Source organism: Micromys minutus (genome assembly GCF_963924665.1).
Source record: "Micromys minutus genome assembly, chromosome: 13".
In the NCBI taxonomy this organism is placed as follows: domain Eukaryota; kingdom Metazoa; phylum Chordata; class Mammalia; order Rodentia; family Muridae; genus Micromys; species Micromys minutus.
Genome location: NC_137982.1, coordinates 40240711 through 40256845, shown reverse-complemented (window position 1 = coordinate 40256845; position 16135 = coordinate 40240711). Strand labels below are relative to the sequence as shown.

The window sequence follows — 16135 nt, the reverse complement described above, 5'->3', positions numbered from 1 at the left end:
TGAGCAGCAAAATTATGAATAATAGTTTATTCTTGACACTGCAAAGTTTCTTGTTATGTTGATTGTAGATATGTGAACAATGTATGAATTAGTCTAATTTAGACACTCAACAGTGTATAAATATTTAAAGCATATGTGTGATGAATATATACATTTTGTCAATTTAAATCAATCATTCAACAATAGCTTTTTGAAAGTCAATTTGTAAGTATTTACAATTCTCTTTCAACACTTTTCATGTGCATCAACCTAAAATACAGCTGATTTTTAGTGCTTTCTCTAAAAAGGAAATTGATTGACTTTATGAAAGGAGCTCTCTCTGTGCACTTTGGCAGAAAGAAGACAGTATTTTTAAGTGGCTTATTGCCCGAAATCTACTTGATAGCAAACATTTCTTTCCTTCTTTGTCTTCTTTAGCCAGTGTCCAGAAGGTTATGTGTGTGTAAAAGAGGGCACAAATCCTGACAATGGCTTCACGAGTTTTGACAATTTTGGCTGGGCTCTGCTTGCTGTGTTTCGATTGATGACACAGGATTACCCTGAACTGCTTTATCACCAGGTAAGAAGATATTCTGAACTGCACATGATAAAGGTAACTTCTCCACATGTGCAAAATACAGGCTAAAATGTAAGTCAAGTTATTGGAAAGGAATTACTACACACACACACACACACACACACACACACACACACACTCGTTGTGTATGAAAAGAGGGATTGAGTGAAGAAGAAATCAATGACAGAATCAGAGAATCTCAGCAGATGAAGGTGAAATATTACATCAGCTCCTGTGCCCTGTCTGTGTTGGGCTTTTGATATTTCATCTCTAAAATAGTGCTCCAAGGTCAATGCAGAGAGCCTGGTTTACAAGGACTTCATTTCAGAGGTTTCAGCTTTACAGTAGTGCCTAATAATAGCATTCAGTAGTAGTGACACTTAGATTTTTATTCTGATCTTACCCATTGGGTTCTAACATACTTTCCACAATAGGCAATGGCAACAGCTTCAGTAACACCAACCACACAGTCTTATAAGCAGCCATCTACTGGGGTGTGTGTAATCAGGTTAAGCTATGTTATTTATGTGCTCAGCCACAATAGTACATAGGCAGCTTACACACATTCAGCCCAACATGAATTTATTGAGACGAAATACCATATAAAATGAAGAACATCTATTTACGCATTTTTATATAGGAGTTGAGTATATTGAATAACATCGGCAAATTTTTAGATGTGGAGCTCACTTTATTACTCCAAAGGCCATACTACTGACCTGTTTGATATATGTGATTTATACAATGAGCATTTAATTATTGAGTAAAACTATCATGAGCCTATCAGATTGGAACACATTGAATAATAATATGTTGACTGAAATTTTCTACTTCTTTTGATCCTATTTAATATTTTCTAATTAACTATGAAACAGTTCTCCAGGTGTGATGATAAAAGAATGTTCACCATAGGTACCTTTGTAAAGCAGTCTCCCAATACTGGATAAAACTTATTACAATAGAGATCTGCAATTTCTCTAAAGACCCTCTCCACTGCAATGAAATATGTAATGTAATCAAAGCAGAAGAGTTAATATCAACAGATATTAGAACAAAGTTGTTTCTCTAAATTCTAAAAGGTTTTAGAGTTGAGAGTATTCCTTTTAAAAAAGTTTTCTGTTGATCGAGCTCTTTCACTGGGTCAATATAAGCAAATACCTTGATCCCCCGAGATAGGGTGCCAATGACAGACCAAAATCCACTTCCACCAAGTTCTCTAATTTCACAGTTGCCAGTTATTGAGTAGTGTGTAGGAGACTTCGAAGAAGTTGTTCAATTAAAAAATTCATCTTACCATGGGTGATGACATCCTTGTTGCTGTTTAGATGAATCCCACCATCCCTATTTTCCTTCCACAGCTCATATGTTATAGAACCTTCTGAGCCCCCTAGGCCACATACCACTGGAGCAGAATTATATATAGACTGTCTCTACATAGTGCAAGAGAGAGTGGCTATGGTCTCCAGTGAGGTTTCAGTGCCTGTGCTTACCTGTGACTACCTTACGTGTGTGTCAACAATTCAGAGGTCTGGTAGTGAGGCTCTGTTGTAGGTGGTTTGCGGAAAATGACAGTGGATAAGCTTGAAGAATGGACTTCCATAACAAGTCATATACCTAATCTATTTATTTCTATTATGGTCACACTGATATATGTGCATGTGTGGTTATTTAAAAATGATAGGGAACAATCTTTAAAGTTGCTCAGTGGTTTAGAGCACTTCTTGGTTTTGTCAAAGGACCTAAATTTGCATCTGACCACCCTTTTAAAATAGCTCAAGTCCCACTAAAACTCCAGCTTCAGAGGACTTGGTGCTCTTTTCTTATCTCTGTATGTACCTCCAAGCATTGTGCAAATATACATTCAGACACATACACATGTTTTCTCTCTCTCTCTCTCTCTCTCTCTCTCTCTCTCTCACACACACACACACACACACACACACACACACACAAACACACACACACACACACATACACACACAGAGAAGTAAAAACTTAAATATTTAAAAATTTTGAATAATCTATTATATTTTTGACATAGACAATGGTTGATAATATATTTCTAAAAGGAAATTAAGCTTATATATGAAGTTCAATTGTATTATGGAAATTTTCTTTCTTTGTTTCTTTTTTGTTTTTGCTTTTCTTTTATTGTTGTTTTGGTTTGGTTTAGTTTTTGGGATAGGGTCTCTCTGTAGTGTTGTTTGGCCTAAAGTTCTCTGTGTAGATAGTATGGCCTCATTGTTCCCTACATGTTAAAACAGCATATAAAAAGAAAGTTATGAAAATGTTGGATGTAACATAGTTTTCTTGTGTAAACTGATTTCCAAAGTTAATTGTTAGTGTTTACATTTTCATTTCCTAAAATTTATGCTATGTTTCTGCATCTTATGCAACAGTCTGAGTGTTTTATTTGTAAAATTTGTCTAGATGTTTTATTAAATAATCTGCCCTCAAAATTATTTATTTATTTATTTATTTATTTATTTATTTATTTATTTATGGTCTTTGAACTATTGTTCAAAGTTCCTTTTGATGATGCAATATCCTTTAAGATCTCTGCTGTACTGGAATAAGAAATTCACTCAGTGGTATGTTTTTGTAATTCTTTCCATGCATATTTTTAAAACTCCACAAAAATGAAAATTTTCTTCTGTAATTATCAAGAGTCATTTCCCTTCACCCATTTCAGAGAGAGAGCAGTGTTTACTTATCCTCATGATTGGGTAGCTTAAGTACTTGTTCAGATATTTTCCTCTAGGGAACAAACTCACCCAAAAGGATTCTTTTTAATTAGGGGGAAAAATCAAGAACTTTTGTGTCATCAACAACAATCTGTATACTAATGAATTCTTTGTGTGTGTGTGTGTGTGTGTGTGTGTGTGTGTGTGTGTACATATATATATTATATACACACTCACACATTCATAGATATAAAGCTGACTAGTTAGGATTGTTTTAAAGTCAAACCCATGTCTCTTGAAGTAAAAAAGAAACAGAATTTGTGAGTACTCAGGCTTGGATTCTACTCATGACATTCACTTCCAATTCCTGCATTTTTGCTTTGATTTGATAGTAGATTTTACTTAGCATTTTCATAAACTCAATTGATCAAGGCTCAGATATTTTGTGGTTATTACCAAATAGTACAGTTCATGTCTTAGAAAATATTTAGTTTGGTCCCAGTATTCCTTGGGACTCATTAGCAAAATTCATAAAGAGAGTCAAGTTTAACAATATACTAAGTTTAATGTAGATAATCTGTGTGCTAAATGTATGCGTTGATTCATGTTAGCCTCACACAAATACTATGAAATCAGTTCTAGCATTAGCTGATACTTTACTAAGACCTAATAAAACAATAATGTCCTCATTATTATCTGATAACAAGGATGTATATCTTGAGTCTGAGTAGGTGTTGCACAACTATAATGCCAACCACTGAGGCAGGAAAATATTAAATGATGCTAAATTGTTATATATTGTCCTACAGCTGTTTGCATTTTGATGCTAATTCTACTTCCACAAGAAGGGCTGCCTAGTCATATACTCAAGTGACTTCATCAGAACTTTCTTTCCATTTTAATTTGTAAAATACAGGTGAGAGCAAGTGGTTGGGCAGGGGAAAAAAGGTGGATCTGGAGGGTTGGAGAGAGGTGAAGGAGAGGTTCTCTGGAAGAGAACGAAGTGGTGGAAGGAAGATGGAGCTGAAGCACCTGGCCTGGAGAATCTGCAAGTTTTAAGAATCTCATAGCTGGGGAATAAAGTAGTGTAGTGGTAGAACTGCCCCATCTAGGCACACAACTTGCATTCATATTAATGGAGTTGTGTTGTCATTAAATGGTCTGATTGGAGTTGGAGAGGTTACAACAAGACTAACTGGTCTGAGCTGTATAAATCTCTTCTCTTTAAAAAGAGAAAATACTTTGTAGTTATTTAGCCCATATTAGAGCCCATACTGTATGTTAAAAATCTAAACAATTATATATCTAAGTGTTTTGAAAAGTAATTCCACATTCTAAATTGTGAATAACTATTTCAATGTAATATCCAATTATAAAAATTTACTTTTAAAGACTCACACGTTCTAAGTAAATAAGATATTGCTTCAGAGTAAATTTGGAACTTACTACTATTCCAAAACCATTTTTAACTTACTGTAGCCACAAAATATTTTCTGTAGATAACAGTTTTCTATGTATTCAAATGTAAGCTTAAAAATTAAGATTGTGCTTCCTTTACTTGTATTCATGTGCACTTAGTCAACAAAAAAATTGATTGGATTTGCTAGATTTGTTTTGATCCATCATATGTAATTATTATGAAATCAAAGCTAGTTGTATTCAAAAATATAAAATTCTTCATTAAATTATCCAGAAACATTTCTTCCATAATGATGTCACTTATGTCTTATTTATTTTACTTGGTTTCTCGGAAGAATTAATCAAGGCAGGAACTCTTTTCTGCAGAGAAACACTTCCATTAGCCTGAGTTTTCACATGTGCCTTTTCTATAAATTGATGGTGAAAGAAAATGATGTTCTAAACATACCTTGAAATCTCCCAATACTTACAGAAATAAAACATCTGCTGTATTAGTATTTTCCAGATTTTTATTATATGGAGTTAAGGTTTTTCTATTTCAGTGTGTTTATTTTGGTAATGAAGACAGGAATCAAATTAAGAGAATTCCTAATTTCATCTCTTGACTTACTAACATATATTTTATATCTTATTGAAAGCAAATAAGACATACTTATTTTTTATCTTTTGTTTATTTAAGTAGTAACTGAAGACATAAATTATGCTTTGAATATATTGTATGTAGGACTAAATAATTTCATAACAATAGCTTATTTTTCATCTTGAATGAGGAAACTATAGAGGAAGATAATAATGCTTCTCTCTATCTTTGTGATCCACATTTCTGCAGATTCTTTATGCTTCAGGGAAGGTCTACATGATATTTTTTATTATGATCAGTTTCTGGTTTGCCTTCTATATGGCAAGTTTGTTCCTGGGCATACTCACAATGACCTATGAAAAGGAAAAGCAGAGAGCTTCTGAGGAATCCAGAGACATGGATCCTAAATGTCAACAGACTGTGAAAGAACTCAAAGAAGAAAATGAAGCAGCCAAGGTATAAATTTGTGCTTCAAAGATTCATAGTATTATAGGAACTCCTCAGTGTCTTAGTGTCATATTTGTGTGTGGTCAGATGAACATATTTTTGCATACAATCCTATCAGAAAATCAAGTGCTTTTGTAAGGGCAGGTAGGATGGCTGTTCAGGTAAGTGCATATACTGCTCTTGCAGAGGTCAAAGTAGTGCACCATATTCACATCATTCAGTATAACTTCCTGTAACTATAACTCCAGATGACTCTGACATTCTCTTCTGGACTCGACAAGCACATGTATCCAATGAACGCAAACAAGACAATCACATACATATGCACACACATGTTAACACATATACACACTGACACAGGAATACTTAATTTAAAACAGTTTTTGTAAAGTTTTCACCTAAAGGGACTCACTTTTAAATTCTTACTTTACTGTCCTGTATATACTTGCTCTTTTTATATATAGTGTATTAAGAATGACCAATGTATTTGCATATTCTATATGTATAAAGGTTAATGCAAATTTGCATTACTATTGAGAAAGACTTGATATGCTGTGTTCTTATAATGACATTTTTCTAAAAAGGATTTAATTTATTAATTCCGACATGCTTCAGATAGCACATCAGAATTAGTTTTGAACAGTGTGCTCAAATGTAAATAATGGCCTCCTTAATTTTTACTATAAGTTACTTAAGATATAGTGCTAAAGCTAGAAAGTGAAATAATAAGAATAAAGAAAAGAAATAAACCTTTGGCCTGCTCATTAAACAAAGGTCTTCATAATATCTGGAATTATTTTATTGATGGATGATTGAATCTATGATAATAAATCTAACAATATTCAATTATTTATTTTATTTACCTTATAATATTTTATTTTGATTTTAAATCCCCTAGTCTCATACTTAAATAACTTTCAGATAGTTAGCCTTCTATAAAAACTCAGTTTATGAATCTGAAAGTGTTAGCAGAAGTGATGTTTGGAAGACTGTACAGCATCATTTTTTAAATTTAATTAACCATACATGTTTAAATAAGAATGAAGGAAGAGAGGAATGCAACAATGAGTACCTTCTGGCATTGTGAGTGATCACACCTCTTCCAGAAGACAAGAAAATAGTCAAAACTGAAACAGAAAACAAAAGTCAGAGAGAAAGTACATTCCGGAAGTATTTTCCAAACGAATAGTATAGATGGAGTAAAACAGATCAATAAGCAATTAGACCTAAGAAATTGTAGAAAGATTAGCTGAGAGATTTGTTAATACAAAAAAAAAAAATCCTTCTTAAAAGCAGCGAAGGCTAACCATTCCTCCATGTTGTTACCCTCACTGAACAGGCTCTGGGAAACAAGAGTAGCCCATGAGAAATTTTGAACAACAGGATATTAGAATGTACCCAAGGAGGTCATAGGCACTTGTGCCCATAACAGGCATGCCATTGAACAAGAAGTAATTATAGATTGTATGAACAAAACATGTACATAAAGAGGCCTTTATGACTCAAAAATAAAATGTAAGAAAGAAAATTACAAAGGATTTCTGTCCTTCAGATTGAACTTGAAGGGTTGAAGGAAATGTTGACTGTGTAATTTGTTTGAAAGTGGCATTTTAGGAACTCAAGAGCTTCTTGCTAATCCCAATGTACCCAATAGCTTAACAATACTTTCTTTATTCCTAGATGAAATTTTCCATTAGCTTTGATTATGAAATAGATCTGATTATGAAAGAGCTTTGGCATTTCTAAATTTCAATTTTCACCTAGTAAATTTGGTTTTAATAAATCTTTCCTGGTATTTATTAAAAATTTTCAATTATAAATATTTTCTTTCCTGAAAGAAACCTAGAACATTTCTCATATATAGGTTTTTTTTGAAATTGAGAATAAAATCCATTTTTATAAATTCTCTTTATTTCCATTGGTCTTTATACATGAAAAAACATAAAGAATTCGGTTACTGAATGACCTTTTGATATTATGTCAGTTCAACTTCTCAAAATGGACTTACAAAGAGACTGACTACACGGGACAAATTCTCATACCATAGGAACTCTGAGAATTTTGTTGACTAAAAGTGTAGTATTGCAGTCATACACATGTGGACTTGAATTCATTTTTAGCTACATGATATATTCATGACCTTTTCCAATTCTATCTCACTTAGGAAGCAGCTTCCTTATCAATAAACCATTGACCATTAATATTATGTCATATAGGTGGCATGAAGTTCAAAGGAAACATGCACAAAACATCATGTGGTGCAAAAGCATGTTATGAAAAATACATATTATTAATGTCACCGTCAGTACCATAGACCATATAACAGGTAGCTTTGATGTATTACAACCAGAAAACTACCGACACTTACTTGATCTGTGTTTTTGTTGTTTTCACTGTTCTTTTTGATTTTTTTGTTGTTGTTTCTGTTTGATTGTTTTTTTTTTTTTTTTGGTGGGGGTGGTTGCTTTTTCAACATAAGGTTTCATAAAGTAGTTGAGACTAACCTAGAATTTAGAATTTAACCATGTAGCCCAGAAGGTCATAAACAAATCCTTCAACTGACTTCATCTTGCAAGAATTACAGGCATACACCACAACAGCCAGATGCAACACATAACGTTTTTAGGAAAAACGTATAGTTAAATATAAACTAGGTCATAAGAGTATAATGTTAATTTTGTGAGACATTAACCATTTAGTCTATGCCATTCTCTTTGCAGAATGTGTAGCATATGCTATATCACACTGTATGTGTGTGTGATACACCTTGAGATACAGTTCCCAGAATTTCAGATGAGAAAAATTGAGGGCCATATTTCATAAATGCTCATATTCTTTCCTAATAAATTCAGTTCACATCTGATAATAATTATAAAAGATCAGAAATTACTTAGAGAACCAAAAGGAGAGAAAATATAAGAGCATTGAATAATCTGAATGGAGAATAGCACACCAGTGTGAAAGTCTTACATCTTTGGCAGAATTTCAAAAGTAACATTAATGACAGCATATAAAGTCACTTAATAGTTACTGTTGAATTTAAGTGAGTAATTCTTGATGAGGATCAACAACAACAAACATTAATCACTATGCACTGGTACCAGACATTTTGTTTTGTTTTGTGTTGCTTTGTTTTTATTGCATACTGTATATATTTACATTTCAAATGTTACTCCCTTTCCTGGTTTACCCTCCAGAAGCCCCTATTCCATCTCTCCCACCCCTGCCTATTTTATGAGGGTGCTCTCCCACACATCCACCCATTCCTGCCTCCCTGGCCTGGCATTTTTCTACACTGGGGCATCAAGACTTTATAGAACCAAGGGCCTGTCTTCCCATTGATTTTGGGCAAGGTTATCCTTTGCTACATATGCAGCTGTAGCTATGGTTCTATACATGTGTACTCTTTTGTTGGTGGTTTATTCTCTGAGAGCTTTGGAGGACCTGGTTGGTTGATGTTTTTCTTCCTATGGATTTGCAAACCCCTTTCAGCTCCTTCAGTCCTTTCTCTAATTCCTCCATTTTTGACCCCTTGCTCAGTCCAATGGTTGTCTGCAAGCATCCACCTCTGTATTTGTCAGGCTCTGGCAAAGCCTCTCTGGAGAAATCAATACCATGCTCCTGTCAGCAAGGACATCTTAGAATCTGCAATAGTGATAGTGTCTGGTTGTGGTGATTGTAAGTGGGAATAATCCCCAGGTAGGGCAGCCTTACAATGGCATTTCCTTCAGTCTCTGCTCCACACTTCATCTCCTTATTTCCTCCCTTGAGCATTTTGTTCCCCCTTCTAAAAAGAACTGAAGTATCCAAGCTTTGATCTTCCTACTTCTTTAGCTTCATATGTTCTATGAATTGTATCTTGGGTATTCAGAGATTTTGAACTAACATCTACTTATCACTCAATGCACACCATGTGTGTGCTTTGTGATGGGGTTACCTTATTCATTATGATATTTTCTAATCCCATCCATTTGCCTAAGAATTTCATAAAATCATTGTTTAATAGCTAAATAATACTCTATTGTGTAAACATACCACATTTTCTGTATCCATTCCTCTGTTGAATGACATCTGGGTTGTTTTCCAGCCTCTGGCTATTATAAATAAGGCTGCTATGAACATAGTTAAGCATACATTCCTGTTATATTTTTGGACAGCTTTGGGGTATATGTTCAGGATTGGTATAGCTACGTCCTCAGGTAGTAATATATCCAATGTTTTGGAGATTCTCCAGACTGAGTTCCAGAATGGTTGTACCAGCTTGCAATCCCACCAGTAATGGTTGAGTGTTCCTCTTTCTCCACATCCTCACCAACATCTGCTGTCATCTGAGTTTTTGATCTTAGTCATTCTGACTGGTATGAAGAGAAACTTCAGGGATGTTTTTATTTGTATTTCCCTTATGGCCAGGGATGTTGAGCATCTCTTTAGGTGTTTCTCAGTCATTCGATATTCCTCAGTTGAGAATTCTGTATTTTGCTCTGTACCCCATTTTTAATAGAGTTATTTGATTCTCTGGTGTCTACCTTCTTGAGTTCTTTGTATATATTGGATATCAGCCCTCTATTGGATGTAAGATTGTCCTTTGCCTTACGAAAGCGTTTTAATTTTATGAGGTACCATTTGTCAATTGTTGATCTTAGAGCATAAGCTATTGGTGTTATACTCAAAAAGTTTTCCTCTGTGCCCATGTGTTCAAGGCTCTTACCCACTTTTTCTTCTAATATTTTCAGAGTATCTGATTTTACGTGGCTGTCTTTGATTCACTTGGACTTGCTTTGTACAAGGAGATAAGAATGTACTGATTTGCATTCTTCTATATGCTGACCTCCAGTTGAACTAGCACCATTTGTTTTAGAGGCTGTCCTTTTTCCATTTAATGGTTTTAGCTCCTTTGTCAAAGATCAAGTGACCATATATGGTATATGGATATCATTTATGGATCTTCAATTCTATTCCATTTATCTACCTGCCTGATTCTGTACTGGTACCATACAGTTTTTAATTACAATTTCTCTGTAATTCAGCTTGAGGTCAGGATGGTGATTCACCCAGACATTCTTTTATTGCTTTTTACTTGTGGGTTGAAGCCATTGCTCATCACTTAACTACTTAGTTCTCTGAAAGGCAAATTGTGTTTCTATATAAGTTTTTAATTTCATTAATAAAACAGTTTAAAGGTGGGGCCAGGGAGAGTGCTAATCACAGAAATTTCCTTGTCATATAATCCTGATGATCTGAGTTTGAGCTCTAGACCCCATTTAAAAGTGAACCGAGAAAAATCAATCTCACTGAGCTGTCTTCTTACCTCTGCACATGGAGGGTATACACACACACACACACACAATTACCACACACAAGTACACACACATGCAGGCATTCATACACCATCACACACATACACACAGTACTAACATCATTTTGACACAGCAATTGAAAGTAGATCAAGATGGAAACTCTAGTCCAGGTTGACTGAGAGTAAAGTAGGAAGCGAGGCAAGCTCTAAGTCTCAGCACCTGATGAGAGAACCGGAGTACATATATAGAAAAAGAATCATGCTTTTTTAAGTTAGGCAGGAAGTTGAAACAAGATACAAAAAAAAAAAAAAAAAGGAAAAAATGTTATCCTTATTTTTGTTAATTAATGCATTTATTCAGTTCACATTCTAATGGCAGCCCTCCCCCTCTTCCAGGTCCCCCATACACATCTTTCTGCCCCCTTCTCTTCTGAGAATGTCAAGACACCACTAAGCATCTCCCCACACCTAGTGCATCAGGTCTCTGCAAGGCTAAGCATATCCTCTCACAATATGCCTAGACATAGCTCAGTTAGAGAAACAGGACTCACAGACAGGCAACAGATTTAGGGGCAACCTCCACCTCAGTTGCTGTGAGCCTGCATGATGAGTGAGCTGCACATCTGCTACATATGTGTGGGAGACCTAGGTCCAGCCCCAAATGTTTTTAGTTGGTGCTTCAGACTCTGTGAGCCCTCAAGGGTCTAGGTTCGTTGACTCTATTTGTCTTCCTCTCCAGGTCATTTGATGGGCCTGGAAGGAACTGTGATCCACATTACTGATATTTGTACTTGGTATTTTAAAAATTTATAGGGGCGCTTGTGAAGCTTCCCTTTCTAATGTTCCTAGGGAAACAGGGGATGTGTCCCAAAATAATATCACATCTGAGTTTCATTTCATATCTTCAGGAAACTGAAAACTGGGGTCTGTCATATGTTGTTCATTGTTAAGGCTAGGTTTGGGGTCACCCCAATTCTTTCCTGTCCCTCATTGATAATTATATTCGCCGACTGCTCTTTGGTGGGATTCCAGCAAATTGTTGTTGACTAAATCAACTCCTTGTGAGTCAACTCCTATGTCATAAGTGATCACCTGAGATATTATGAATTACATCAGAAACTATAATCTCTATGGAGAGTATTTCCTGAGAAATCCTTGTCAGATCATAGAAATAAATTTTACTTCTGTTGAAGATCATGTCATAGAAATTCATGAGATATAACTTCAATTTTATATATAACCTTGCAATTCAGCTAAAATAGTTTTTTTTGGATATGTGTACTTTTATTAAACAACTAGTGTGAAATTCCTAAATTTTAGCTTACATTTTAACCTAATTATAAAGTGAAGTGAGGCTCAGTAGATCTGATGAGTCTCATCCTCGTGATGAAACTCAATATGCTATATAGCTGGTCTTAATATCCTCTGCCTCTAGCTATGAAATTTGATTGATACTGAAGTTAATGCAGTGATTTCATAAATCCCTATGTGGCCACATAAGATGTACAATGCCATAAATTGTCAAACAGCAGAATATAAAGACCAGAGTCTGGATTCTGGAAGACCGTGACTGCTGCTCATCCCTAGACTTGTGCAACAGTAGTTCTATGACAGTTTTAGCATTACTGTGTATGAACTTCAACAATACTGTCCCGGGAGATTTGTTTGTTTTTTCCTGTGATGTTATGACTTAGTAAAACTGAAGCATCCACACCAAAGATTTTAATTTTATAGTAACCATCTACTGCAAAATATCTTTTAAAAATTATTTAAAAGATTCGCAAGACACAACTAAACCCAATGGCCCCAGTTCCATCCCAGGGACCCACATGGTGAAAACAGGAACTGAGTCTAGTCTGAGTCTCACATACATATACACACAGAGACACACACAAAGCACACACCAAGTACACTCACAAACAATAAGTAAATGTAAAACATATAGAAGATAAACACAACAGAGTGTATGTTGAAAACATTATTGAGGTGACATGAGACACTTTAAGGAATGATTCATTTGTGACTTAGACCAGTTACACATATTACTGTCACACATAATCCATTCAAACAACCCTTTAAATCCAATCCAGGACTTTATGTTCTTCAAGATTTATTTAATAATATATCCAAATAATATTAATTTTAGTGAGCGAATTGAGCATGTTATAAAGTTAGTATTTGAACAAAAATATTGTTGTTTGAGGGAAATATCTTCATTACTAAGAAGCATATTCATCAAATGGGCATTCTATAATAATCTAATAATTGCTTTAAATTACTTTTTGAATATAAATTTTATAAATATAAATAGTACTGCTAACATTTACTGCTCCATTTTTTTGTTCAGCTCAGAGTAAAATTTGATTGCCTTCGAACTTTAGCATTTATATTCCATATAATCATAAATAATTTTAGTACATCCAGTGCGATAGGAAGGGCCAGTGATGGAACAAAAAGGCCCTGAAAGCAAGAACCTGAAGAGAGGTCAGGTTCCATATGCCGCTAATGTCATGCTGCCGTGGTGTGACAGTGGAGCGCTAGCTACTACTAAACCCATGAAACCTCTTTCAGATGGAAACCACACAAATAGAAATGAAGAAAAGATCACCAACTTCTGTAAACACCACATTGGATATACTGGAAGACACCGCCCTTGGAAACAAAGAAGGTAAAATAAAATTAAAAAAAAAAAAAAACCTACTTGAACACAGTATTATACAATTCTTGGTATTGAACTGTTTGCAAAATCCATTCTTAAATCGTTGAGCAGTTCCTTTAGAATCGAGGCCAGGACAAGCAAAACATAAGTGACACTATGAAGACGTCACGGTGAACACTATATGAAAATTCAGAATGAAGTCTCTTCACCATTAGAAAGTGTCATTAAAAGATATCATGGTAGAGTCATAGAATGCATACTGTACCAACTGCAGAGAGGAATAGACACAGATTTAAGAGGTGCAATGAAATAACAGCAGAATGGTGTCATTTTCAGTAGTGAACGTAAGCATTGTGAAGCCATCTCCCATTGCTGCTGCAATGGCCTCGGTTTGAATATCTTCTGCCATGAAGTGTTAGTCATTGCACAGTAGTTGGGTTTTTAATCGATTGATTATTTATTGCAGTTTCCTGCCCATGGTTCACAGATTTTTCACCACAACTAAGACATATAAAATAAAAAAATGTGTTAACTGACTGTTATGTTAGTAAATCTCAGCTCAGCTTGAGAGTTTTAGTACTTCTGTTGGGATGGGAAGATAGATCTGGGCCTTGGGTGGCAGAGTCTTTGTCCTAATCTCGTATAAAGATCACTCGTATAATCACAATATCTAAGAGTACTTCATCTACCCTCTGTTTACATTTAACCAGTCGGTTCTTCATCATAGACAATTTCAAGAGCTAATATAGAGCATATAATTCTAGAAATTAAAACTCATCTCATTCTCACTCTACTTTGTTTATGAGAAACACAAGACATGGGTATTTGTATAGTATATGCTAATTCTACATACAAACTCAAGATCGGTAGAGCTCTTTGCATGAAAGTGTTCAATTTGTCTACTGTCAAGAATTTAACGTTTATTTTTCAATAGTTAACTTTTCTTATCTTTCATGTTAGAACCAGAAACATCCAGAAAAAAATGCCCACTGGGTTGGCATAAGTTTGCTAAAACCTGCTTCATCTGGAAATGTTCTCCATGTTGGCTGAAACTGAGCGAGTTTGCTGACAGAATCATAACACACCCATTGACTGATCTTTTCCTTGTCATGTGCATCATTTTAAACATATGCTTTCTGGCCCTAGAACATTTTCCAATGAGTGAGGATCTCATGTCTGTCCTTCATATTGGAAACTTGGTAAGAGCTCATCGTTCATGGTTTTCACTCACTCTTTCAGGCTTTTGTAATAGTGTAATTGTTATTCTTATTGGATAATCTCATAACCCCCTATGTTGCTGTATGCATGGATTGTTCTGGTATTGAGTAAGATGGTCTGTTATTATCATGTTCACTTCAGCCCCTGCATTGTAAATAGTGTTATTGTCAAAAGTTTGACAATTAAAACTCAGAATTCTATCATTTATATTGGGAATCCAATCCTGCCTCTTGGCAATGAAATTAAATGGAAATGATTTATTGTTTAGTCTTTCCCAAACATACATTCTAGGTATGGATGTCCTATTGTAATCATACCCCAGGGGTGTGGTAGTGTGAATGGTAGCTCTCTTCTGCATTCTAAATCCTGACTACAGCAGTCCATAAAACCATTTGTTTTAACTGTCTCTCTTTTAGTTAGGTTGGTGTTTATTATTTTAATGAGGCATTTTTGAGATTTATGAGTAGTTTTTCATAAACAATGCAATAAATGAAATGGATTTCTATGGATTTATAAACACATTAACACTCAAGCAAATGAATATTGCTTAAATCTTTTAACTGAATTTTCTTATTTAGTTGCTAAATATTATACATATAACAAACCAGCAGTACATTTAAAAATATACATTTACTTAATACTATAATAATGGGATACCAGAGAGATAGCTCAGTGGTTAAGAGTACATAGTTTTCTTGTAGAGGACCTAAATTCAGTCACTAGAGTACCTGCCGCCCATATCAGAAAGCTCAAAGCTGACTGTAACTCTAGCTTCAATAGGGATCTGAATTTCTGGCCTCTGCATGCACCTGCACACACACACACACACACACACACACACACACACACACACACACACACAGTATTTTTGTTTTAGGTTTTTGGGTTTTTTGGAAGGGTAGTTGCTTTTTGTTTTGTTTTGTTTTTTGTTTGGTTGGTGTTTGTTTTCGAAGATGGGGTTTTTCTGTGCAGCCCTAGAACTCAGTCTGTAGACCAGGTGGACCTTGAACTCAAAGATCCATCTGCCTCTGCCTCCTGATTCTGGGAATAAAGGTATATGTCACCACCACCCTGAAACACACACACACACACACACACACACACACACACACAGACACACACACTTTAATGAATAAATAAAATTGTAAAAAACAATAGTTTAGAAATTACTGTCAGTATAACATTTGAAAAATAATTTGCATACATTTATTCAGGAATTTTTCTTGATCATGTATGTACTTTTTAAAGGTTATAACTACAACATTTCCCCTTTCCT

The 16135-nt window shown here is 34.9% G+C and overlaps 1 protein-coding gene across 1 annotated transcript in view; it reads left to right on the top strand.

Moving 5' to 3' along the window:
* The window catches only part of SCN7A (sodium voltage-gated channel alpha subunit 7), a gene marked incomplete at both ends in the record, with an annotated part of 61526 nt that overhangs the window by 18076 nt on the left and 27315 nt on the right, over positions 1 to 16135 (top strand). Inside the window, 4 exons of the mRNA XM_080927292.1 lie at positions 418 to 559; positions 5489 to 5695; positions 13554 to 13650; positions 14602 to 14840. Of these exons, the coding sequence (XP_080783418.1) occupies positions 418 to 559; positions 5489 to 5695; positions 13554 to 13650; positions 14602 to 14840 (685 nt within the window). The remainder of the gene's footprint in view (positions 1 to 417; positions 560 to 5488; positions 5696 to 13553; positions 13651 to 14601; positions 14841 to 16135) is intronic.